This window comes from Cynocephalus volans, chromosome 8 (assembly GCF_027409185.1).
Source record: "Cynocephalus volans isolate mCynVol1 chromosome 8, mCynVol1.pri, whole genome shotgun sequence".
Taxonomy (NCBI): Eukaryota; Metazoa; Chordata; class Mammalia; order Dermoptera; family Cynocephalidae; genus Cynocephalus; species Cynocephalus volans.
Window position 1 is genome coordinate 81,099,852 of NC_084467.1, and position 24,951 is coordinate 81,124,802.

Consider the following 24,951-nt stretch of genomic DNA (forward strand, 5'->3'; position numbering starts at 1 on the left):
TCTCAACACTGATCTGACCACAAACCTGTGGAGATTATATATTTTCTACAATTTATTTTGAGCAGATCACCCAGCATAATGAAATAATTAAAAATCCATGGGAGTAACTAAATAGTTGTGGAGGGGAGTGACCCTCTCTAAATTTATTCCAACTAAAAAATACTTCTACATTCAACCCAGGTGTAGTGGATTGAATCGTGTCCCCCCCAAAACTCCCTGAAGCTTGAATTGTGTCCCCAAGTTTTATGTATTGGAAACTTAGCCTCCACTGTGACTGTTAAGAGGGTGGGAAATCCTATCGTGCTATTTGAAAGGTGAGGCCTTGAAGAGGTCATTGGATTTTAGCGCCATGCCATAGTGAATGGATTAAAAATGGTGGTCAGGGGCATGTTTCTGAGGGCTTTAAAAGAAAAGGAGAGTCTGTCTTTCTCTCTCTTGCTCCCTCTGCTTCTACCATCTTGCAATGTGAGACCCCTGAGTCACTGTTGCTACCACCAGATGGACTTTGGACTTCCCAGCCTCAAAAACTGTAAGCGATAAATGATTTTCTTTATAAATCACCCAGTTTCAGGTGTTCTGTTATAGCAACACAAAATGGACTAATATACCAGGTCAATACTATTAAGAGACATTGACGAGATTTGCAAAAATATAAAACCATTCCATTCTTCTCATTAATTTTTTCATTTAAAAATATTATTAACATGTAATGGGTTAATTATTATTGATAAGTAAATGCTTTTAAAATTCCTCAGTTTCAATCCTGTTAACCCAAATAACAAACAGAGAGGCTCTCTAAAAAAGAAAAATGAGTTTAATTGGAGTATTTAAATAAGTATCATTGCAGTGGGAATACTCATGCCATAGTAAACTGCATGCTTATTCAGGGATGTAAAGAAAGAGAGTTTTGAAGGTAGAGTGATGGAGGATTACATAATTGCTTTGGGATAATTATCCTTGGCTACAAGGATCAATAACAAGGATGATGCCAGTTTGAGGGTGGACACAGTTTCTGGACACATGTCCTCACAAAAGTACTTTTGGTTAACGTTGCAATGGCCTCTGTGCAAGGTTGTGCTTTTGCAGAGTCCTTTGTGGTTATTTTTGTTATCAGTCATTAGTGCCTGAGACCCTCCTTTTATGGCCTTCCCCAGCTCTATTTGTCAGGGTTTTTTTTTTAACACAAGCAACTCTATTTTGATCCTGACAACTTTCATAATCCCAATGGTATAAATATTCACAGGTATAATCCACGTAAGCAAATGCTCTAATTTTTTTTTTTAAAGATGACCAGTAAGGGGATCTTAACCCTTGACTTGGTGGTGTCAGCACCATGCTCCCCCAGTGAGCTAACTGGCCATCCCTATATGGGATCCAAACCTGTGGCCTTGGTGTTATCAGCACCACACTCTCCCGAGTGAGCCATGGGCTGGCCCCAAATGCTCTAATTTTAAGAGTATAAAAGAGTACTGAGACCAGAAAGTTTGAGAACTGCTCCTGCATACCACACAACCTATCATCATTTGGGACAGAGGGCAGTAGTGAGACAAGGCTGTCCATAGGAAGCTACTGTAGATATCTGTCATTAAGAGGAGTGTGGCTGCAGTTTGAGACAGTTGATGGCTTGAGTCAGTAATTCCTTAGTGCAGGTTGTGTACTGATCTTACTACATGACACAGCTTTTATTGGTAGGCAACAAAATGGGAAAAATAAAATGAGATTTTTATGAAGCTAAATGTATTCAGTATAAAGAACTGCGATTTAACCTGTGTTCATGTCTTTTATACTTCCCTTGATATAAAAATGGCTTTTATGAAATGATGGGAGAATTGGTGTTAGTACTAAGCAAAATGCTTTGTTTTAAAATCCCTACTGGGCAAAATTAATTGTTGGCAAAATTGTGTCAGCCCTTCAAATTGCTTTTGTAGAACATATTTCTCCAAGCAAGGAGTTAGAGTCTAAAGTTTTGGAAGTCAGTGAAGGTAGGAAGGAAAGGTAAGCACATTCTAGGTCCAGATGTAAGAGCCAAGTCAAAGTTCAGGAGGCCAAAAAGGTAGTTCTGTTAGGCAAGTGGAAACCAGTGCAGGAAAGGAGCAAGTAAGTTACCAAGATGGCTGATACCTTTGGTCCTATGGCATTGATTTTTCAACCCTCTTGAACAGTAAGATTATCTGGGTGCTTTTAAGAAAATATCAGTAACCATGCCCCATCCTCAGAGATTCTGATTTAATTAGTCTGCAATGGTTCCTGGACATGGTATCGTTTTTTTTTTAATTTCAGGTGATCCTAATGTGCACCTGGGACTGAGAATCACTGTCCTAGAGGCCATTGTTTGATCAGCCAGCCTCTGCTTTTAAGTTCCATGACGTGTGGAGGACAGCAAAGGCAGAGCGAGTCCCTCTGGTGACAAGGATAAGCCCTCCTAGGAAGAGTTTTATTATCCTAAACCACACATTCATATCAATATATTTATTTAACAAGACTTCACAATAAGAGTAAATAAATGCTTCTTTGCAAATATGACTATCCTGTCAAACTAAGCCATCAGTTAACTTTTGAGACTTGATACAAATTTTAACTTACAAGAACAGTTGAAGTTGTCTTTTTCCCTCTCTAATCTTTTCTGATTATTGGCTCCTTATCTGAGGGAAAAGCCTTCCTTTTTAGGTACATACAGGAGTGATAGAGTATAAACTCTCACTGGCAAAAAAAATTTCACCTCATTTTCTTCCTATAGAAGTATCTTAAATGCTTCCTTGTGCTCTGAGCCCTGGAAATAAACCTGTTATGGCAGACTTCTGTGTATGCAGGGGAACAAGTGGCTTGTTTTCTTTTTGAAAAGTATTGGATCAAAAGTAACGGCATTAAAAAAATACAGATTTTGGACTTTTTGGGGGGTTTTTTGGTTTGTTTTTTTGGCTGGCTGGTACAGGGATCAAACCCTGGACCTCCATGTTATCAGCACCACACTCAAAAAATAAAAATTTAATTTAAGTGGCAAAATAGTGAGTTAGGTTAGTGTTGTATTTTATAACATGGGCTATTGGGCATGATGAAGTTTGTAAGCAAATTAACTTTCTCATTGAAATTTTAGGAAAGCAGAACTAGAAACAGCTGTGAAAAAGAAGATTGAATTTGAAAGAAAAGCTCTGCATATTGTTGAGCAGCTTTTAGAAGAGAATATTACAGAAGAATTTCTAATGGAGTGTGTATGTGTTAAGTTGACAAATTATGAGTTTTATGTATAATGTCTTTTGATCTGTGTAACATGAAACTTCTTTGCATTACTTAAATCTTGGAACCTGTTCTCAGTCATTAGATGCCGGTAACGTTATATAATTTTTGCCTTTTAAAATAATCAACTATCATACATTCTTTGTTGTATAATGACTTTAAAATGTACTAATGAAAACAACAAGTACACAGCAAGGTGACTATAGTTAATAATAATGTATCGTATATTTTAGAATTAGTAAAAGGGTGGATTTTAAATGTTGTCACCACAAAGAAATGGTAAGTATCCGAGGTGATGAATATGTTAAGTAGCCTGATTTGCTTGTTCCACAATGTATACGTGTATCAAAACATCATATTGTACCCCATAAATATATACAATTATTATTTGTCAATTAAAAAGAAAAAAAGAAAAAGAAGTTTATTTTACCCCTTAGTTGTACTTTTAGACAGTCTGCTAATATCACTTGATTTTCCTCACTTTGCATTAGTGATCACAATGTCAGTTTCCTATATTCTGTGTGTTATGCTATTTTAAGGTGCAGAATATTATTATTTTTATTAATGTAATTCGATTAATTTTGATATTTCAAAAACCTGAAATACAGATCATTTATGACAGCATAGAAGAATTATAATTCTGCATTAAGAAATTCTTTTGTTTTTTTTAAACAGCTTTCTTGCATTAAAATCTGAATGGAAATTTCTCTATATGCTCATAATCCTTAAGAGAAAGAATTGAAACTCAGAGCTTCTGTTGCAAAAATAATTTTTAGTGTGGTTCAGAGATTTTTCTTTTTTTTTCTTTTTTTTCTTTTTTTTTTTTTTGTCTTTTTTGTGACCGGTAAGGGGATCGCAACCCCGGCCATTCCTATATAGGATCCGAACCCGCGGCGGGAGCGTCGCTGCGCTCCCAGTGCCGCACTCTCCCGAGTGCGCCACGGGGTCGGCCCCAGAGATTTTTCTAATGAAGAAGAATATGATCATGACAGTATTTAAATTGATACAGAAAACTACATCAGAAGGTACATGCATTATGACACTCAAGAAGACAAAGACAAACCAGAAATGCTTCATTTGAAACAAAAAACTTAATCACTCTCAATAAAAAGTATTTCAGTCCCTCTGAAAACAGAAAAACATGTTCAAAAAGATCTCAAAGTTATGAAACAAGAGTTGATATTATTTGAACATAAGGATGTCAAAGGAAAATATTTGCTGTTAACTTTTAACCATCACCTCACCACTCTGTACAGTTTTTTCAAAAGTAGGAAGATTTTGCACAAAAATTTGTTCAGTAGTCAAAGTGATACCTTTGCTATACTTTGTTTTTTAGGATTACTATTTTTAAAATATGTAAAGGTATATTTTATTACATTATAGGTTTAGTTTATTTTTAAAATAAAAGATACTATCATCATTTAGCTTTGGTTTAGCTATAGCACTGCTTTTTCCTCCTTTCTCAGAATTATTTCATAATCTATATAATCTACAAAGATGCATAGTCTACTGTAGCAGAAGTTTTTATTTTTGTTTATAATAATCAGTAACATTTTTTGAGCGCTTACTATCTGTCAGGCTCTTCTCTAAGTGCTTTTCCTTTATTTTCTCCTCTAATTCTAACCTCAAACTTATCATATAGCTACTATTGTTGTTCCAGTGTTTTCAGATGAGATCAATAAGGCTTAGAGAGGTGATAATGAGTGAACTTTTCAATTAATCTGGGAGGAAATGTCCCTCTCATTTCTTTACAGGGGAAGTTCATCACACCCGCTCACTACAGTGATATTGTGGAAGAGCGTTCTATTGTCAAATTCTGTGGTTATCCTTTATGTCAGAAGAGGCTGGGAATTGTAAGTAACTAATTTTTTTTAAATATACGCTTTTTTTTTTTTTACTTAGTAAAATACTTTGTAGAAAGAACAAGAACTGAAACCTGAGGTCATGAACTAATGACATGGGTTGGCCAAAGATATGATATGTAGATGACTTAATCTTATAAAGTTCATGTTTATTACTTGGATTCTTTTGCAAGCTATACTTTCTTTTCTTTAGGTACCAAAACAGAAATATAAAATTTCTACCAAAAACAATAAAGTCTATGATATTACTGAAAGAAAGGTAAGTTTAAAGGCTATTTTCAATGTGGCAGTTAATTTTTAATGATACTAAATAGAATTCTAAAAATGACTGTGTAAATTCTTCCCTGTTAGAAAATAACCATGTTAAAAGTTTGGTTTGATTTGTAAATATTTCAATCAAGTATTAAAAAATTCTTCACTTGAGCTTTAATTACAATTTGCACATTTAAAAATTGAAAGTGCATATTGGCACAAATCTAGGCAAGTAAATCATGGAACAGAATGGAGAGCCAGTAATAGACACTGCATAGGTGGACACTTGATATATGACAAAGAGAGTATTGTGGATCAGTGGAGGAATGGATGGATTTTTTAATAAATAGTACTGGCACAATTAGTTATCCAGGTGGAAAAAATGAAAACTGACCCCTATCTAGGTCTACATACAAAGATCAATTTTAGGTAGATTAAAGTTCTAAATGTTAATGGCAAACCATTGTATGAGGGGTGCATCTGGTTAGGGACTTGTTCTTGGTGGGGAACATAGCCCCATGGAGACACAGGCAATCACATTTTGAGGGCTGGGCAAGAGCACTTTTTCGTGCTCACTTACTCTCCTTATAAAGCCCCCAGTCTACTACCTTATAGCCCAATAAACCATTAACTCATTACTCCATGCATGGATTAACCAATTCATGAGAGCATAGTCCTCAGGATCCAATCACCTCTTAAAGGCCCATCTTTCAAATACCATATTGGAAATTAAGCTCCAGCATGAGCTTGCGGGGACATTTGACCCATAGCAAATATAAACCTGAAGTAGAATTTCTTAAATAAGACAAAAAATTATAGACCATAGAAGAAAAGCTGATAAATTTTTCTACATTAAAATTTAAAACTTTTTTTCTCTGAAGTTTCCAAAAAAGAGTGAATAGATAAGTCACAAATCCAAAGAAGTTATATTTCCCACATATAACTGACCACAGATTCATATTGAGAATATACAATTTATAAGAAAAAGAGAGACAAACTAATAGAAAAATATTACACAAGGAACTTGAATGGCTAACAAACATGAAAAGATGCTTAATCTTATCAATAATGAAGGAAATGGCAAATAACAACACAATGAGCTATATTTTTACAGCCTCCAAAGCGAAATTACCAAAACCTAACAATATTAGGAACTCTTTATATTGCTGCTTGTCATAAAAATTGGTACAAACTTCATGAGAAACTGTTTGGCATTTATCTAGTAAAGTCAACTTCACACTTTATTTATGACTGAGGTTTTCAATTTCTTCGTATATACCCTAAGGAAATTCTTATCCATGTGCACCAGTATATATGTATAAGAATGTTCATAGCTGGATAAACAAAATGCGGAATATACATGCAATGGAATATTTTTCAGCCTTGAAAAGGAAGGGAATTCTGACACATGCTACAATATAGATGAACTTTGAGGACATAATGGCTAAATGAAAAAATCCAACAAAAACCAGATATTGTATGATTTCACTTATATGAGGTACTTAGAGTAGTCAGATTCATAGAGACAGAATGTTGAATGGTGATCACCAAGGGAGGTGGAATGGGGAATTATTGTTTAATGGGTATAGAATTTTAGTTTTGTAAGATGGAAAGAATTCTAAACATGAATGGTGGTAAAGTTTGCATAACAATGTGAAGGTACTTAATGCCATTGAACTGTGCACTTAAAAATGGTTAAGATAATAAATTTTATATTCCATGTATTTTACTACAATTTAAAACAAATTTTTAGTTGTAAAAAAAATGTTCATAGTGACATTGTAGTGATAGCAAAAAAATTAAGAAACAACTCAGTTGTCTGTAAACAGTAAAGTGTAATATACTAACACAAGGGAATGTTAATACACAGTGAAAACGAATAAGCTACAACTACATGAATGAATCTTAAAAACACGAAGTAATAAGAATATATAAAAATATGATTCCATTTAGATAAAGTTTAAAAATAGGCATAACTGAATGATATGTTTTATACAGATGTATATATAGGTGGTAAATCTAAAGAAGAGCAAGGGAATGATTAACACCTAGTTTATGATGGTGATTACCTCTGGGGAATGCAGAGGGCGATGCAGTTGGGGAGGGGCACATAGAGGCCTTCAAAGGTACTACTGTACCTTATTTCTGACCTTGGGTGGTAAATTGGTGGGTTTTCATTTTATTCTTTGACGTACATATTTATCTTTTATACTCACTTTTGTATATAGGTTATGTTTCACAATAAGAAAAGAAATTAGTTTTAAAATGTTCTTTTCAGTCTTTTTGCAGCAACTTTTGTTATCGAGCATCTAAGTTTTTTGAAGCACAAATTCCCAAAACTCCAGTATGGGTTCGAGAAGAAGAAAGGTAATTTAAGTCATTATGTATACACATTTGTTCATATATTCTAATAATTTTTTCTGTTTTTTTGAGATAGGCTTAGAGTAGATCTAGTTTTAAATAGAATGTTATCATTTTACACACTTTGTGGAGAATTAGTTGTATTTTAAGCATAGCTATTAAGGATTTTACACTTAAAAGTGAGAAAATTCAGTCTTAGAAATGTTATTTGTTTGCTGTTTTTTTAGCTTTAGTCACAAAACTGGAACTTTAACTCTGGCTTCCTGCCATGCCAGTTATATCTGTGAATCCTGTAAATAGAATACTCCTGGAGTAAGAAGGTTAAATTTTTTCAGAAGATACTGGGTCTTGAGATCCACTGAATTAACTTGATTGTTAGGAAACTACGTGCTAAGTTTAAAAAGTCCAGGTTACTAATTCATTTCTCTTTATTAAAATCAATACAATATTTTATAAATTTAAAGAAAGCCAATTAAAAAGTCATTTTTTTGTAAAAAAAAAAAAAAAAAAAAGTTTACAGGTATTGCTGGGGTTTTGCCTCTTGGAAAATATTTAAACACTTGCAATATTTTACTAGATGTTGAATTTGAGGAAATTTACTATTGAGGGTAAAATGTCATAAAAATATTAAATGGTAGCAAAAATTATTATTATGGTAATTAAATGGTATTTTCTAGAAATTCCAAACAAAGGCTTTCTATAATGTCCCAAATCATGTTTCATAGACAGTGTAATTTGTGGTAAGACGGTGAGGGTCTATGCTAAATAAATGTAATGACTTAAAAGTAATGAGATGCAAGTTAACTAAAAATTTCTGCCTGAAAAAAAAAAAACCTTAAAGTCTTATCTGATGCACGAGGTGATATGACACCACCCTAAATTCAACTAGCATCAATTATACATTTGATGGCAGACACTTTGCCCTGCCACTTCAATCCTGTGTGGTTTACAATATGTAAAATATACCATACTTTAGACTTTATTGAATTTAACAGAAGGAAGACTAAATTGTTTATCATTTTACCACCAGCCTCTCAGCTTTCTTGTTTGGTGGATAAAAGATTGTCCAAGGCAACTGGGAAGCTAATTGCACCTTTTTACTTGTCACTCTCTTTTTCTCCTTTTTAAATATTTTTTTCAGCAGAGCTTCCTACCACCTCATCAGCCCTAGTACAGCAACACGTTTCATTTCCCACTAAGACCAGTTTTTCTTAAGTTACCCTTTACTTAGCTTCCAAAGGTATCTTCTGTACTTCTTAAATTTAACCCTCTGTGCCATCCTTGTATCTACTTCAACCGCTTAGAAACTGTTTACCAAACTGCTTTTTCTACCATCTCTATTTTCTTCAAATATAGTTATTGGTACTTCCTTTAGCTAATTTAAAACAGTTCTTCCGTCTAAACTTTTGTGAAATTTTACCATCTTATGTTCAGAATGCCCAGTTTTTCCCAGAATCTGAAGCCTTGTCCTTTATATTTGTGGTTCTTGAAATTTTACCTTATCTCTATGTCTTTCCCTACCTTACTAAAAAAGCAGCATGGAAATGGCCTTTGCTTCCTTAACCTAAACTAATCAACTTAATTTACAGTCAAAGTGTGCAGTATGTGCTTTGTATCTGGCAGGCTGCACATACACACACACAAAAGTAAAACCCCCAACCACAGTTTAATAATCATTGGGGTGGCAGAACAAATATACGAGTGAAACAATTTTGTACTGACCTTAATGGAGACCTGTAATGTATATTAGCATGGACATTGCCTGATAAGAAACTCTAAGCAAAAGTGAGAAAGTAAACTTGTGAGAGTGGGTTTAGGTATTGAACATTGGCTCACTTGAAATAAAGGTTTTATGTTGAGAAAAAATAGAAGATAATGATAAGTAAGTCACAAGGAGCCAGGCTGAGTTTTTAGTGGGGAGCTATCAAATGTTTTTGAGCGGAACTTAAATGCACAAGATGAATTAAAGAAGACAGAATCGTAATTCAAGAGCCCAAAGGGTCCTTAGGTTTAATCCAACCCCTTCATTAAACAGACTTAGAATTAAAGATTAAGTGTATTTCTTGGGCTGGTAATAGATTCTGAATGAGGCCAGGATTTTATTCATTGTATTCAAGTTTATTAGAAGAAAAAGTGAGTAATCTATAAATATACATTTGTCTCATTCTATATGGTATAACTATAGCCCTTAATTGTGTATAACACCTGTCAGTTTATACCATATCAGTATTTTATATCTGTATGCATCAGTGTTACCTTAATTTCTAAATTCTTATGGGCAATGATTATGTCAGTGTTATTTAATGAATCCACTAGAGGTCACTGTTTTTTCACAGAGATTGATTTTATTTTTTTAACTGTGCTAAGGATCAGAATTCTAGAATCGGTATTCTTAAAATCTTGTTTAGCTATTGCACATATAAGCTCTACAGATAGGTGATATTTTAAAGAAAGTCTATTCATATATGGTGGGGTTCACATTCAGAACAGATCTTTGGAAGGGAGAAAAAGTGTCTTAAAGCAGAGATTTTTATTAGTTTACAGTGAGTCATCATACTAAATAATATATTGCATCATAGTAGTAATTTCAATAATTATAATTTTCAAATGAAAATAATTTTGAAATCAACTTAAAAAATTAGTTTTCTTATTGCAATAACTTCCAAATTTTATCATAAACACATTTTACATTATGATTCAGTATATGCATATAATCGAAGCAAGTTTTATGAAACAATATTTATCGTCACTCCATGAAACGCCTCTGATATTTTCTACTCTGTTGCTTTCTTTAATTGCTGGTAGCAACCCATTTAATTGATTGGTCCTGAGCTGCAGTTTGAAGAGCACTGTTTTGATGGATCTAGCTCAGATTTTTAGTTGTTTTATTATAAGAAAGCTGCTTACCAACATTAGGTCTCAGTTTCTTCATTTGTAAAATTAGAAAGTTTCATTTAACCTCTTCGTTCCCTTAAGTTCTAATGCTTTACAGTTTTAAGTCAATTTTGTCTTTAGTCACTGCTACTATAGTGAAGGTTTTCTAGATAAGGAAATGCCATATATAAAAATGATGAGAATTAAAATTATCAGAACACTTGGGAAGTTTATACTACCTTGTAAGAAACTCTGTCTCATTTAAGAATTTATAACAAAAGTTACTGAATTTAATAATTTGAACTCTTTAGTCTGTAAAGATGAAGGCTGATGAAGGATTAGATCAAAGTTTTTAAATTATGAAGAAAAGCCAGGGATGGTTTAGAGTATGTCCCAAACAATTTGAACTTGACATGTTTAGGGGCACTGTGATATTATACACAATTTGGAAATAGAGTATTGAATATGACCCAGTTTGGTCTTCCTTACATAATGGTGAAAACCAGTATAAATTTATTTACCAGGTTCTAAAATACTGAAACCCAGTAGTATCTCTTAAAATTTGTAAGATATTACTTTATACCACAGTAAGCTTACTACCGCATTGGTACAGATGTATAAACAGGTTTAAGAACAAATTAGACAAATTCATGTTTTAGCTCCATACTTTCACTGAGGCTTTTGAGTCAGAAAAGGCCTTGGAGGTTTCCTAGTTCCTCATTTTTAAGGTATGAAAAAAGTATCTGGAATATATCCTTAGTGTCATTGAGACCAGCAGTGCTTCCCACAGAATGTCTCCTGATGCCCTGTGAGAGACAAAATACTGACCTAGAATGGTCTGAGTTATGATGCAGTATGTTACTTCTCATGCTGTGAGTTAGAAATTTTTCACCCACTTGGTGGCCAGAAACAAACCACATCATACAGTTTTGATGCTCCGAGACAGTGTGCTCATTTAGCTAGTCATATACTTGCATTTATAAATCCTGTTTGGTTAAATGTAGGCTCTGACAAGTCTTTGAAGAAGGAAAGTTTCTTGAATTATAACCTAAAATCTAAAATCTAATCTAAGAAGGAAGGACAAATGTTGAAAATCAAATTATGATTATGGGGTGAATGGGTAATGCTGACAGAGCTAAAAGCGCCATCATGCGGCCCAGAGTAGGGGATTTTACACATTGCTTCTTGGCAATAAACAGCATAATCTCAGAGGTGCGGAAGCCAAAAACCTCTGCAGAACAACTTTTATAACCTCTTCCTGAGCAGCTACCTCTCTTGCTTGGTATACAGAATAAAAGCTTTCTAAAATAGGTTTTAACATGTCTCAAAATATATTTGAAAAATTCCCACCACAGGGGGGATTATAGCCTGCTGCTTCTGTTGGTTTATATATAATACATATTCCAAGTGATATATATTTATATACACACACACATATATGTACATACATACAAAAGGTTTTTTGGCCTAAGTTATTTCTAGTTTTAGATTCACTTTGCTAAAGTTAAAACTAATCTTATTTGGGCTGAGCCCGTGGCGCACTTGGTAGAGTGCTGCGCTAGCAGCGCGGCGACGCTCCCGCCGCCACGGGTTCGGATCCTATATAAGAATGACCGGTGCACTCCCTGGCTGAGCGCCGGTCACGAAAAAAAAAAAAAAAAACTAATCTTATTTATGCCTTAGTGAAAATAAGATGAAAATGTTCATAAAGAAACTTCTTAAAGATATTTAACTAGGATGGTTTCTTATTTTTGTTTTTTAAATTGAGCTTCCAGAAGTATCTACAGAGCATCATAAATTGTGAAGAAGGGAATGGAAGATACTTTGAAGAGAAATGACACTTAGCAGACAAAAAGGATTTGAATTTAGTTAAGAATTTGAAGGTAGTTAATGTCTCAGATCTTCAGTTTCCTCACCTGTAAAAGTAAAGTTGTAAATTGTGTGAGGATTAGAACCACCTAGCAGACAGTTTTGGAAGTTTTGGAAGGTGAAAAAGTGCTGGAGATGGATGGTGATGATAGCTGAACAACAATGTTCTTAATGCCACTGAATGTATACCAAAAAATGTATTAAATAATAAATTTTATGTTATGTATATTTTACCACAATTTAAAAAAACCAGAACACCTAGCATATAGCAGGCACTTACTATATGGTATTTTTCCCTTGCCTTCTTTAGAGATCAGATTTTTTTTTAATGCTCAAAAAATATCAAGTTGTATAGCTGGAGATTTCTCATAAAACTGTCGTAAATTGTGTTCATGATTTACAATAAAGTTTACATTTTGATTACCTCTTGATTCAGCCATACTTGGACCTCATTCTTATTTGGAACTATTCTGCCTCCAAGATCTCAAAATAGAGCTTCCCATCTTTGACCACAAGTTCTGTTTCATTTACAGCTATCACTCCTGAGTCTGTGTTGTGACCTCATTTTGACCTACTGTCTCTATCCTACCTCTGTTCTTCTGAGTTGGCAGACCCTTATTACATTTGTTTTCTTGAGCTTCCACAGTCAGTAATTACAGTGTTTTCCTCTCAAATGATCCCAGATTCTTTCTCCTTTAACCTTCTGCCATGTCCATCTTCCCAAGCTTCAGTCATCCTTTTTTTCTGTGCTTAGGTTGCTGAACATTATTGAGGAAAGTTCTCAAATAAGACCATTAGCACTTTAGATAAGCTGTCTCATTTAATTCAATGCTCACAGAATCCCTGGGGAAGTATTATGTTACCCATTTTACTGATGGTGGAACTGAGGCTTAGGGCAGTGTAGTGATTCACTCCAGGACACTTGGCTTGTATATATAGGTTTGGGATTTAAACCCAGATCTGTCTGGCCTATACTCTTTGCATTCTTTGGTCCCATTGGGTACTGTGTACTTATATTTCTTTCTTTGTTTTTTATCGACTATCTGATACATTCAGACCTTTTTGCTTTCCTTAAAACTTGAACTCAACTCCCAACCCATAGTAAATAATTTAACGTACTACTTTACTGAAGCAATTGAAGGCATCCAGCAGAATTGAAGTCCTTCAACATTATTTTCTTCATATGCACTTTCATTTCTTTGCCTTCTCATTGCTAATGTAGTACCCTTCTCTATGTTACTGATTTTGTTCTCTCTCCAGGGCCTTGCTTTATGATTTAGTTCTATTCTCCCTTTTTTAAAATCCCCTTCCACACTGATGTTTTTCTCCATCTACTTTAAAAAAGGAAAAAACTGAAAAGTATTCCTTAGATTTAGCAGTTCTGTGGTAATTGGTGATCTTAGCAAGAGCCATTTCTGGGGAGTAATTAATTGGTACAGATTCCGGGAGGCAGAGAGTTGATGGCTGAATAGGAGATGGAATTGAAAGTGATGAGTGGAGACTTCTTTAAAGAAGGCTTGCAGTGAGAGCGGAAGGGGCTGTATGATTGCAGGACAGGTTTGGGGGGGGGGTTTAAAAAAAGAGATAGGATGGATTTAAGCATGATTATGTGCTTTAAAAGAAAAAAGGGAGAGGTTTGTGGAGTAACACTCCAGAGTGAGATTCATAGCATTAGCTTAAAGTGCCTTCAAATACAAACTGTATTAATCTTTATGAGCCCAGCTGAAATGACTCCTCTCTGAAACATTTCTTGATTATCTCACAGGAAGTTTTTCTTTCTTCTCTGATTTCCTGTAGCAGCTTGTATATCTTTCATGGTACTTAACACATACTCTCTCAAATTATAAAATGTGCTTTTTATGAGCCATACTGTCTGGGTTTGGTTCCTGGCTTCACCACTTAATAGTCATGTGATTTGTTACTTATTCTCTCTGTGCTCATTTTCCTTATTTGTAACACAGAGATAATAGTAGTAGCTACATCATTATTATGAGGATGAATTTTTGCAAAGCTCTTAGAGCATGCACTTTTCTCACTAAATTGTAAGGTTCAAAGGTTCCTTAAGGAATATGAACCTATTCTGTGTATTACTTAATATACCCAATATAGTCCATACATATAGTAATTCCAAATTCGATTTTTGAAGGAATTTGTTGAATGATGCCATACTCTGTATTTGCAAGTTAGCCATTGGGTGATTCTCCAATTGAGAAGCACTGTACCTACACTTTTCTTCTCTACAGTGATACTCAGACTCCAGTGTGGGACCAAATGCCAGATAGCTGCATGGTGCTGAACCTTAATAATTTTAGCCAGGAAGACTTGAGAAAAGATGTGGGATAGGAAGAGTGAAAGAACTGGGAGTGGAAGTGGGAGAAGTAGTCAACAGGCAATAAAATACTCTATTGTAAATGTTAGGATGTTATTTAGGCCAAAAAAGCCCTTTACTGGAAGTTATAAATATCCCCTAGAGTAGTCAAGGTTAGTCACCATCCAAGAAGGATCATTTGTTTTCTTTGGACAACACAAAACCAAGGTAACTTGTGTGACTAGAATTTTAGTGAGCAGGAAGCAGTAGGGTAAACAGGATAATTGGAATGCTTGGGAAAGAGTCTGCCTGGGCTAAGGAACAAAGGAGGAAGAAAAATTTCTACTTTCAGGTAATGCACTGCCCATTGGCTTATTTTGTCTTTTCCTTCTAAATTTTTTATTATTAGTCTTGGGGATTACTGAACTGAAGGAGAATCTATGGAGCAGATATGGCAAATATTGGTTTCATCCTGTATGCTTCCTTATGTGTGGTATTAAGAAGGAATTTAATGGAAAGGAATGCCTTAAAGGAGTGCCTCCCATAACTAAGGAGAGGATTGGGAAGAGATCCCATTTCCTTCAGTGTGTCCTATGCTTGGGACTGAACAAAAGAAGAATGTATTATCTTAGGCAGTAGTTACATAGCTGATGCTGTGATGTTTAATTATATAGGAAACTAGTTGCAACTCTGACATTTTTGACTGGAAGCCTTTAAATGTCATAACTCAAGTGACTTCTGGTTCCATCTGTCCATTTAGCATGACTTTTTAAATTGAAACTTTCTTTGCAATACCATGGCCTTCAATGCAGACCTCTTTTGGCCTTTAAATGGGATTTATGCTCAGTGTTTTAGCTTCTCTTTAGTGTGTACCTAGTTCCTTGTATTTATTTTTGTTTAATCTGTTTTGCAGTCTTTAAAAGGAACTTTTTCTGAGTCGCTTCAGAAGTATTTTAGTTCTCCTGTCCTCGTGGATTTGTTTGCTATTATGTTCACTCTTCCTTATACTTGCCTTTGTAAGAGCTTCTTCCTCCTCCTTTTTAATATTCATGATGGCCAAATGTGATTTTTGGTATTATATAACAAAATTGTTCCTAGAGTTAAATTAGATCACTTGATCTACACAGTTCACATCCATGTTACTATATAACTACTTTCTCAGAAATTAAGGCAAAAAGTCTTATTGGCCACATGAGGAAAATACAAGAGAATTATAAACATAATCTCTGCCCTCAAGGAGCTTGTAGTCTAATTGAGAAACCAGACTTAAGATACCACCTCACCCAAGTTAGAATGGCTATTATCAAAAAGACAAAAGAAAACAAGTGTTGGTGAGGATGTGGAGAAAAGGGAGCACACTATTGGTGGGAGTGTAAACTAGTATAGCCATTGTGGGAAACAGTTTGAAGGTTCTTCAGAAAATTAAAAATAGAAATACCATTTAATCCAGCAATCCCACTACTAGATATATGCCCACAGGAAACGAAGTCAGTGTGTCGAAGAGATATCTGCATTCCCATGTTTATCACGGTGCAATTTATAATGGCTAAGGTAAGGAATCAACCTAAGTATCCAACAGCAGATGAATGGATTTTTTTTTTTTAATTTTATTTTGTCGATATACATTGTAGCTGATTATTGCTCCCCATCACCAAAACCTCCCTCCCTTCTCCTTCCCCCCTCCCCCCCAACAATGTCCTTTCTGTTTGCTTGTCGTATCAACTTCAAATAATTGTGGTTGTTATATCTTCTTCCCCCCCGAATGGATTTTTTTAAATGTGATATATATATATATATATATATATATATATATACTGTGATAGTATTCAGCCATAAAGAAGAATGAAATTCTGTCATTTGCAGCTACATGGATGGACTTCGAAGACATTATATTAAATGAAGTAAATAAGCCAGGCACAAGAAAGACAAATACCATATGACCTCACTCATTTGTGGAGTCTAAAAAAAAAATGATGTTACAGAAACAGAGAGTAAAACAGTAGTTGCTAGAGACTGGGAAGGGGAGGGAGGAGGAGAGATAACAGAGAAGTTGGCCGACAGATACAAAATTCAATTAGATAGAAAGACTAAATAAGTTCTGATGCTCTATTGCATGGTAGAGTGGCTGTGGTTAATAGTTAAGTTTTATATATTACATAATAGGTAGAGGAGAGGCTTTTGAATGTTTTCGCTACAAAGAAATGATAAATGCACGAGGTGATTGATGCGTTAATTACCCTAACCTAATTATTATACAATGTATATATGTATCAAAATAATCAGATTGTACCCCATAAATATGTATAATTACAATGTGTCAATTAAATTTTTTTTTAAAAAGCACCTAGCCAGCCACCAACAAAAACAAAGCAAAAAAAGCTAGATTCAAACATATGAAAAACAAAACATTTAGATAATAGTTCTAGTAGTAGAACTTAAAAGAGCACATGATTAATTATTTTAATTATTTTTAATTGACGACTCTGAAATTTAGAGAAGGGTTTGATTTACTTTAGCCCAGATTAGTCAAACTTAGTCCTGAAATATGAGTAAATTTTGAGTAAGAGAGAGACTAATCCAGATTTCTTCTTGTTGATGAGTTTCACAGTACTTTGTCCTTTATTTTTTCTTTAAAAAAAATTTATATGAACTATTCCCTTTTAATTGTATTTTCTATCCAATGCAGTTATAATAAATACTTGTAAATGTTTAACATGTTAGTTGCCTTCAGTTTTCTATTTCTGTGTTTTTGTCATAGGCATCCTGATTTTCAGCTGCTAAAGGAAGGACAAAGGTATGATTGAATCAGTATCACTTACCTTCTATGTATTTATGTTGATAGAAACATTAGGAGTGAACCAGGTGATATGAGCTCTTAGACTTCCTGTGCTATTGCATTATGTAAGTGTCCCATTCTAGCCAACACAAAGAAATATTTGACCTGTTCAGCTTTTTGTTTTGTGGTGGTGAGATGATGGGTTTGATCTGTATGATTTATTGTACAGCTGTTCCTACTGAGGAAGTCTAATTGAATCCGTTGAAATATGACACAAACACAGCCTCCATCTCAGATACTGTGCTTCTTTGTCAACTAGATTGGGCCAATTACATTTGTTGAAAGGTTTTTATAGTCTTATAAGATTTCAAGACATTAATGAGTTAGTTATTTAACTATTTGAGAGAGTGTCTAAAGCATTAATACAAATTCCAAGTTGTGATTTGTGTTGCTTGCCCAACCATGGCCATCTCTCAAAACATGTCCTTCAGCTCTCAGAATACATGTTCCTTGTAATGAGTCACTACCTTAGTAACATAGAATTGAGCACAAGAAAGAAATGTCTTTTGTTGATGTATATCTTTAATGTATAGCTTCAAAGTAGTATAGAAAAATATATTTGCCTTAAACATCCAAGAGAAATTATGAAATATAAGGAAGTTAAGTTGCTCTAATTTTGTTGAAATTATGCTTATAACTCTTTTCTTCTGATCCAAGAGACAGTGCCATGGCTATATAGGCTAGATTCTAATTAAAAAGTAATATTTAATACTGAACAAACTTGTCATCTTTTCTCTATTCCCATTCACAACCTTTCTTTCAACTCTTTTTCTTTTTTTTCTTTTACACTTTTCCACAGCATGCTTCTTGAGCCAGAATCCCCCTCATCCTTATCTTTTATTAAAGTTCTGATAAAGGTGTTTGTTTTGAGAGCAATTGCTCACCTATCCTTATTTGTCTCAAGTTTGTGTTGGCAGAGCTACTCTTTGCCTTCACTCTTTCAAAATTCTTAATCTTATCCAAACATAATCTGAAGATTGAAGAACATAGTCAAAGGGACAACTGTTGTCTTTTATTGTTAACATTCTGTTGTAACTCTGGATTTTCAGATTTAAATAACTTTCATTGCCCACTTTATTTTCTGCTGTGACTTTCTTGTGTTTTTCATTCTATGGAATTTTCTGTATGACGATCAACCAGAATTGGAAAATGTTTACCCATCTCTTTTTATCTTTTGATCTTTCAAACCTAAACAGAGTTCCTGTAATACACTTTTTTGAGAAACCAGTAATGAAGAAAAACTCTTTTTAAAAAAAGGTTATGTAAAAAGTCATGGAAACAGAATAGACAAAAATCAAAATAACTCACTAGGATAGAATTAATCAATTTTTTTTTCTTTTTGCTGTGCTTCCTTAACAATTTTAAAATAATTGAGGGGAAAAGGCAAGGGGAAAAGATAGGAGAAATATGTCAAATATGTATTAGATGTAGAGAAATTATAGCATTCTTCTGAAAGACTACTAAATAAATATTTCTGCCTTGAAAGTTGCAAAGTATAAATACTGTGGGGCTCTTTGCTTTCTTGTTATTTTATTTTTATTTGTTATTTAGTTATTTTGTTTATCTTTCCTTCTACAGTGGCCATGCTGGAGAAGAAGTACAGTTATGCAGTAAAGCCATTAAAACATCAGATATTGACACTCCTGGCCATTTCAAAAAGCAATATGAATCCAGTTCTTCTAGTACTCATAGTGATAGTAGCAGTGATAATGAGCAAGACTTTGTTTCCTCCATTCTACCAGGAAACAGACCAGATGCACCAGGTATAAGGCCACAGCTGCACAAAAAAAGCATAATGAAAATGAAAGCTGGTCAAAAAACTGATTCCAAACACAAAGACAAAGAACAGACAGTAGTAGATGTCACTGAGCGGTTAGGCAATTGCAGATTAGAAAATCAGGAGAAAGCTGCTGCTTGTGAACTTCCTTTACGGAAATTAAAAACTCACATTTCTTCAAATAGTCCTTTGCATGAAAAAGTAAAAGCTTCAGAAAATTCTGAAAATAAATACAATTGGTCAGAAATAACTCTAGTAGGCATAAGTAAGAAAAGTGCTGAGCATTTTAAGAGGAAATTTGCCAAATCAAACCAAGTTTCTAGGTCTGCATCTAGTTCGGTGCAGGTGTGTCCTGAAATTGCAAAGACAAACTTACTTAAAGTCCTGAAGGGTACTTTGATTGAATGGAAGACAGAAGAAACTTTAAGGTTTCTGTATGGCCAGAATTATACTTCTGTGTGTCTGAAACCCTCTTCAGCCTCTCTGGTTAAAGAAGAACTTGACGAAGATGACATAAACTCTGACCCAGATAGTCATTCCCCTAGCTTGAGGGAATCTCAGAACAGCTTGGATGAGTCTTTACCTTTTAGGGACTCAGACACAGCTATTAAACCATTGCCAAGTTATGAGAAATTGAAAAAAGAGACTGAAACATTAAATCTAAGGATCAGGGAGTTTTATAGAGGACAATATGTTTTGAATGAAGAAAATACCAAATCACAAGACTCAGAAGAGGTATGTCTTACTGATGATTTTTTTGGGCTGCTGACATTTGGGAAACTCACCATAGCAAATCTTGGAGTAGGAAGAAGAATATTAAAAAGAAAATTGTTAAATTTTCAGATAGTTTCTTTAGTCATTCTACCTTTTGCTTACAATGCCATCTCCATTAATTCAACTTATTACTATTTTAGAAATAAGTTGAAGTATACCCATGGTAAATTTTCATAAATGTATAATATTTTTCTGTAATATAAAAATAGCCTATAAAGAGTGGGCAAAGTATTCTTTAAAACCTAGTTCTTCCTATATTGTAAGCGTACTTCAAAAAGTTTGTGGAAAAATAGAATTAAAAGGTAATTTTAATCTTTCCACGAACTTTTTGAAGTACCCTCATAATGGACTCTCTAAAGAGGCTTGTTTTTTCTTTGTTGGAATGTATTCTTTCAGATTTCTATATGGGGTGTTTGTGTGTTTTATTTATTGTGGGACTATATGCAGTGAAATAGACTTATTAGTTGAATGGTAAAATATTTGGATAATATTTGGCAAGCATGCCCATTCAAAATATTATAGATGAAAATAATATAGTAAAGGAGACATAATGGTAAATAATGGACAAAGAAAATAGAAAGAACATAATCACATAGACCTAGATTTGAATATCTGCTCTGTCATTTACTAGCTATATGAAAAGTTAATTTCTTGAGTCTGTTTGCTCATCTGTAAATGGGGCTGTTAATATCTTCTCTTGCTCAATTGTTATGAGTTTTAAAGATTATGTAGAGCATTTATCAGTGCATGACATATAATTGGTACTCAGTAAATAGTTATATGTAGAGATTGAATATATGCCACTGATTTAGGGAGGATCTTTTAGTATTCCTGTTACCCATTTCTGGTTGATATATACTGTCTGGGAAATGAAGTCATTTGGCATGATGAGGAGTGAATAATAAACTTGTTTTTACTATGAAACTTTGTTACTAAAGATTTCCGTGTAAGGCCGGCCCGTGGCTCACTCGGTAGAGTGCGGTGCTGATAACACCAAGGCCACGGGTTCGGATCCTATATAGGGATGGCCGGTTTGCTAACTAGCTGAGCGTGGTGCTGACAACACCAAGCCAAGGGTTGAGATCCCCTTACCGGTCATCTTTTAAAAAAAAAAAAAAAAAAAAAAAAAAAAAAGATTTCCGTGTAAATGCGGCTGTAAATTTAAAAATAAATTTGGAGATTTGGAAAGGGGGTAGAAGTGGAAATATAGTGAAAATTTAGAAATTTCTTGTATTTGTGTAGAATGTTGCCTAGCTCAGCAGCATACTTGAAATCACTTTAAGTGTATTATTAGACAGCATCCAAAACTTACATTAAGCTGGGAGAAACAATGATCTCTGTCAGTGAGCTGCATAAACCTACTATATCACTAGTTTTATCATTTTTGTGTTTATAAACCTTAAAAAAGAAAAAATTAATCCCTGAAATTTATGACGTTTCCTATGTTGTATAACATTTTAAAACTTCTTCACTGAAATATAACACCAATAGTGTATAGCTCATTGAATATTCACATGTGAAGACATCCATGTAATCACTCCCCAGGCCAAAGACATAGGTCATTTGGAGTAAACTAGAAACCCCACTCATGTTCCCTCCTTCTTTCCAAAATTAACAACTATTATAATAGCATAGATTAGTTTTTCCTGTTTTTGAACAGTATGTATCCTTTGGTATCTGATATATTTCATGCAAAAATTATGTTTGTGAGTCATTTGTGTTGTTGCATATAGCTGTATTTTATTCTTTCATTGCTGCATAGTATTCCATTATATAAATATATCACTGTTTATTTATGTTAATGGGCATTTAGGCTATTTCTGGTTTGGGGCTATTATGAACAGTCCTGTTATGAACTTTCATGTATATGTCTCTCTTTCATGTTTAGTCCCTGTATGAGCCAGTCTATTTCCTATTCATTCTTACTGTTAGAGTGTGGTTTAAGTCCTGGTCTCAAGCTTGAGGAGGGTCGCCCATAGCTCTCCCTTGTTGGCATGGTCTGAACTCTTAATTTTTGTTAGAAAAATGCTGCTCAGTTTCTCAGTATCTAAATCACCTCTTTGAAATTAGTCAGTGCCCTATCAGAAATTACCTTCTCCAGGATCTCAGCCTATAATTCTTTACCACCTTGTTAGTGCCCATGCTTTCAAACACATGTGGTTTTTTTCCCCAACTTTTTCAGTTCTCAGAGGGAGGGTTGGTATGAATTATCTTGTCTGCCATTTCTGAAAGCAGAACTTCCTATAATATATTTATAGTATTTGCTGAGTTTAATCTTTTAATCCCCTACGTTTGTATAGCATTTAGCAGTTTACAAAATCCTTTTGTAAACATTTTCTCATTTAGGAAAGGTATTAATATCCCTATTTATACAGATGAGAAAACTAGCTTTCAAAAGAGGGCATGTGACTCAAGCAACTTTGCATCAACCTAATGACTGAGCTCAATTTAAATCTTCTAATTCTCAAGTCTAGTTTTTTTCCTGCTGTACCACAGATATAAATGTTTGTTTTAATGTTTGTTGTTGTACTTATCAAAGAATGTAAATTTATGATTTTATTTTGCTTTGTTTAAAAATGTGATTCAGCATGAACCCACCTTTCCACTGATAGATTCAAGTTCCCAGAACCAGATTAGAAGACGCATCGTACTTGAAAAATTGAGTAAAGTGTATGTATGTAATTGCCATTCCAGTTTTGTAATATTTTTAAATTAATTTGATATTTATGAGTTTATAATTTATAAGTATTATCCTTGAGTTTTGAACATTTTGAAAATAATGTGAAAAGTTTATATGGATTTCTTTACTTGAGAAACATTTTAAAGATATTCTATCCAGGAAATATTAAGTTTTGTACAGAAGACACAGATATACATCATAAAGAGGAAGGTTGAGATTATAGGAGTAGAAAACCAAATGACTTCACTCCCACTCAATAATCCAGTGAAGTCAGGGGAAAAAATATCAAAACTAGACCCATTTAAATACTGATTTGTGGTAAATGTGTCACATCAGTTTCACATGTGAATGTGATGTTATAAAGTTTTAACGGTCTTTTAACTCACTTTGCATATGTATTCGTGGAGCCATTTCACACTCAGCCATTTCACACCCAGCAACTTGAGTTTTTATTCAACTTAACTTCACACTTTAGCTTTAAAGCTTCCCATGGTGGAAATTACTGTTCTTGTAATTAACCCAGTCATAAGTGACATTTAAAATTGCTATCTTGGCTTCTCTTTCAAAAGGAGCTTGAAAATCTTTTTTTCCAGAAGTATTAGAGCTGTCTTGAACTTTTCAACCTGAATTTTCTTTCTCGAGTAGAACACATGGAAAGGTGTGTCAGTCATTGTTTAAAGTGTTGTAAATGGAGAAGTTTAATTTTGTAGCCATTTGAAAATAAGAAAAACACATGTTTTCTGAGAGCCGTAATATTTTGAGCAGCCCAAGTATAAAACATTACTTGTGATATAATGGGAGGTATGATTATTTTACTTCAAAATATATATTTCTAAGCAACATTTGAAATCCTTTTTGATTGGCTTTGTATCTTGATTTGGTCCTGTATGAAAAAATGAATCAAGAAAGAGGAAGAACTGACATTTTAAATAAATGTTTAAATTAATATTTATTGAATGTCTGCTGTATGTTAGGCTCTTCATATTTAATGTCTGTTATTAGTTTTGCCTTTTATTTTATCGTCATACTTGTCCATTTGTTTATGTTAAATGTTAGTTTAGAAAACAGTATAAGTCACCACCAATCTGGTTCATAGGACAAGAAGATACCAACCTTGACTTTAGTTACATAGGTTTTGAAAATTGGGATGGACTGTCTATACTGGTATGTATTCACTATATAGGGATTTATGTGGAAATAGTTTTCTAGACTTTTTAGCTAATGAAAGTATCCAGTTTTACATTTAAGATCATATAGGCAAGTCATTGAAGCAGTTTTGCTTCTTCTAGGTTTTAGCCGAAACAGAGGATACCAGAAGGAACCCTGCTAGAAGGCCAAACTTGATATTGGCATAAGAACTGAATTTGAGAAGGAGTGGAATAACTTAAAAAGAAATAGAACATTGAAAATAAAACTAACAATAGTGGCGTAGGGTTTTTTGTTTGTTTATGAAAGCTCTTGAGTTTTTTTCTCATTATGAAAGTAAGGACTTTTTTGGTTTCTGATTGAATGAAGCAGTTGTAAAAAGACACTTTTTAAAGATATTGGATGAAATTGAATATGTACTGGGTATTAGATGATATTAAGGAATTATTGTTAATTTGGTTAGGTATGATAATTTTATTGTGGTTATATAAGGAAGTACCTTTGTATTTAGTGATACAAATAGAAATAGGGGTCAAATGACATGATGTCATGGATTTACTTTAAAATATTACTGCAAAATAAGAAAAGAAGGACGGGAAAATGAAGCACATGTAGCAAAATACTGGGAGGTTGAATCTGGAAATAGATATATGAGTTTATTATTACTGTTTTCTCCATTTTGGAACATGTTTAAAACTTCCATAATAAGTTTTTTTCAAAAAAGTAATACATGCTTATTGTAGAAGGTTTAGGCAGTACAAAATAATACGAAGAAGGAAGTGAAAATCACTTGTAATCCCACCCCTCAACAATAAGTGCTATTAGTATTTTGATGTTTGTCCCTGACGTATATATGATATATATGGTGTATATATATTCATTCCCTTTGGTTCCCTCTGTATTAGGATAAACCTACAAGGAATGAAATATGTTTGATATGTAATATGTATCATATACAATAGCATAATATATGTTTTT

The 24,951-nt window shown here is 33.8% G+C and overlaps 1 protein-coding gene across 3 annotated transcripts in view; it reads left to right on the forward strand.

The window, feature by feature from the left end:
• Window positions 1–24,951, forward strand: part of RPAP2 (RNA polymerase II associated protein 2) — a 78,782-nt gene that overhangs the window by 2,196 nt on the left and 51,635 nt on the right. The window contains exons 2-9 of one of the 3 annotated variants that reach the window (XM_063104624.1): window positions 471–529; window positions 3,095–3,209; window positions 4,989–5,087; window positions 5,290–5,355; window positions 7,627–7,715; window positions 17,519–17,554; window positions 19,175–20,108; window positions 22,735–22,817. In XM_063104624.1, coding sequence (XP_062960694.1) covers window positions 3,201–3,209; window positions 4,989–5,087; window positions 5,290–5,355; window positions 7,627–7,715; window positions 17,519–17,554; window positions 19,175–20,108; window positions 22,735–22,817 — 1,316 coding nt within the window. In that variant the 5' untranslated portion in view covers window positions 471–529; window positions 3,095–3,200. The remainder of the gene's footprint in view (window positions 1–470; window positions 530–3,094; window positions 3,210–4,988; window positions 5,088–5,289; window positions 5,356–7,626; window positions 7,716–17,518; window positions 17,555–19,174; window positions 20,109–22,734; window positions 22,818–24,951) is intronic. The other 2 variants (XM_063104622.1, XM_063104623.1) reach the window with 2 other exon arrangements.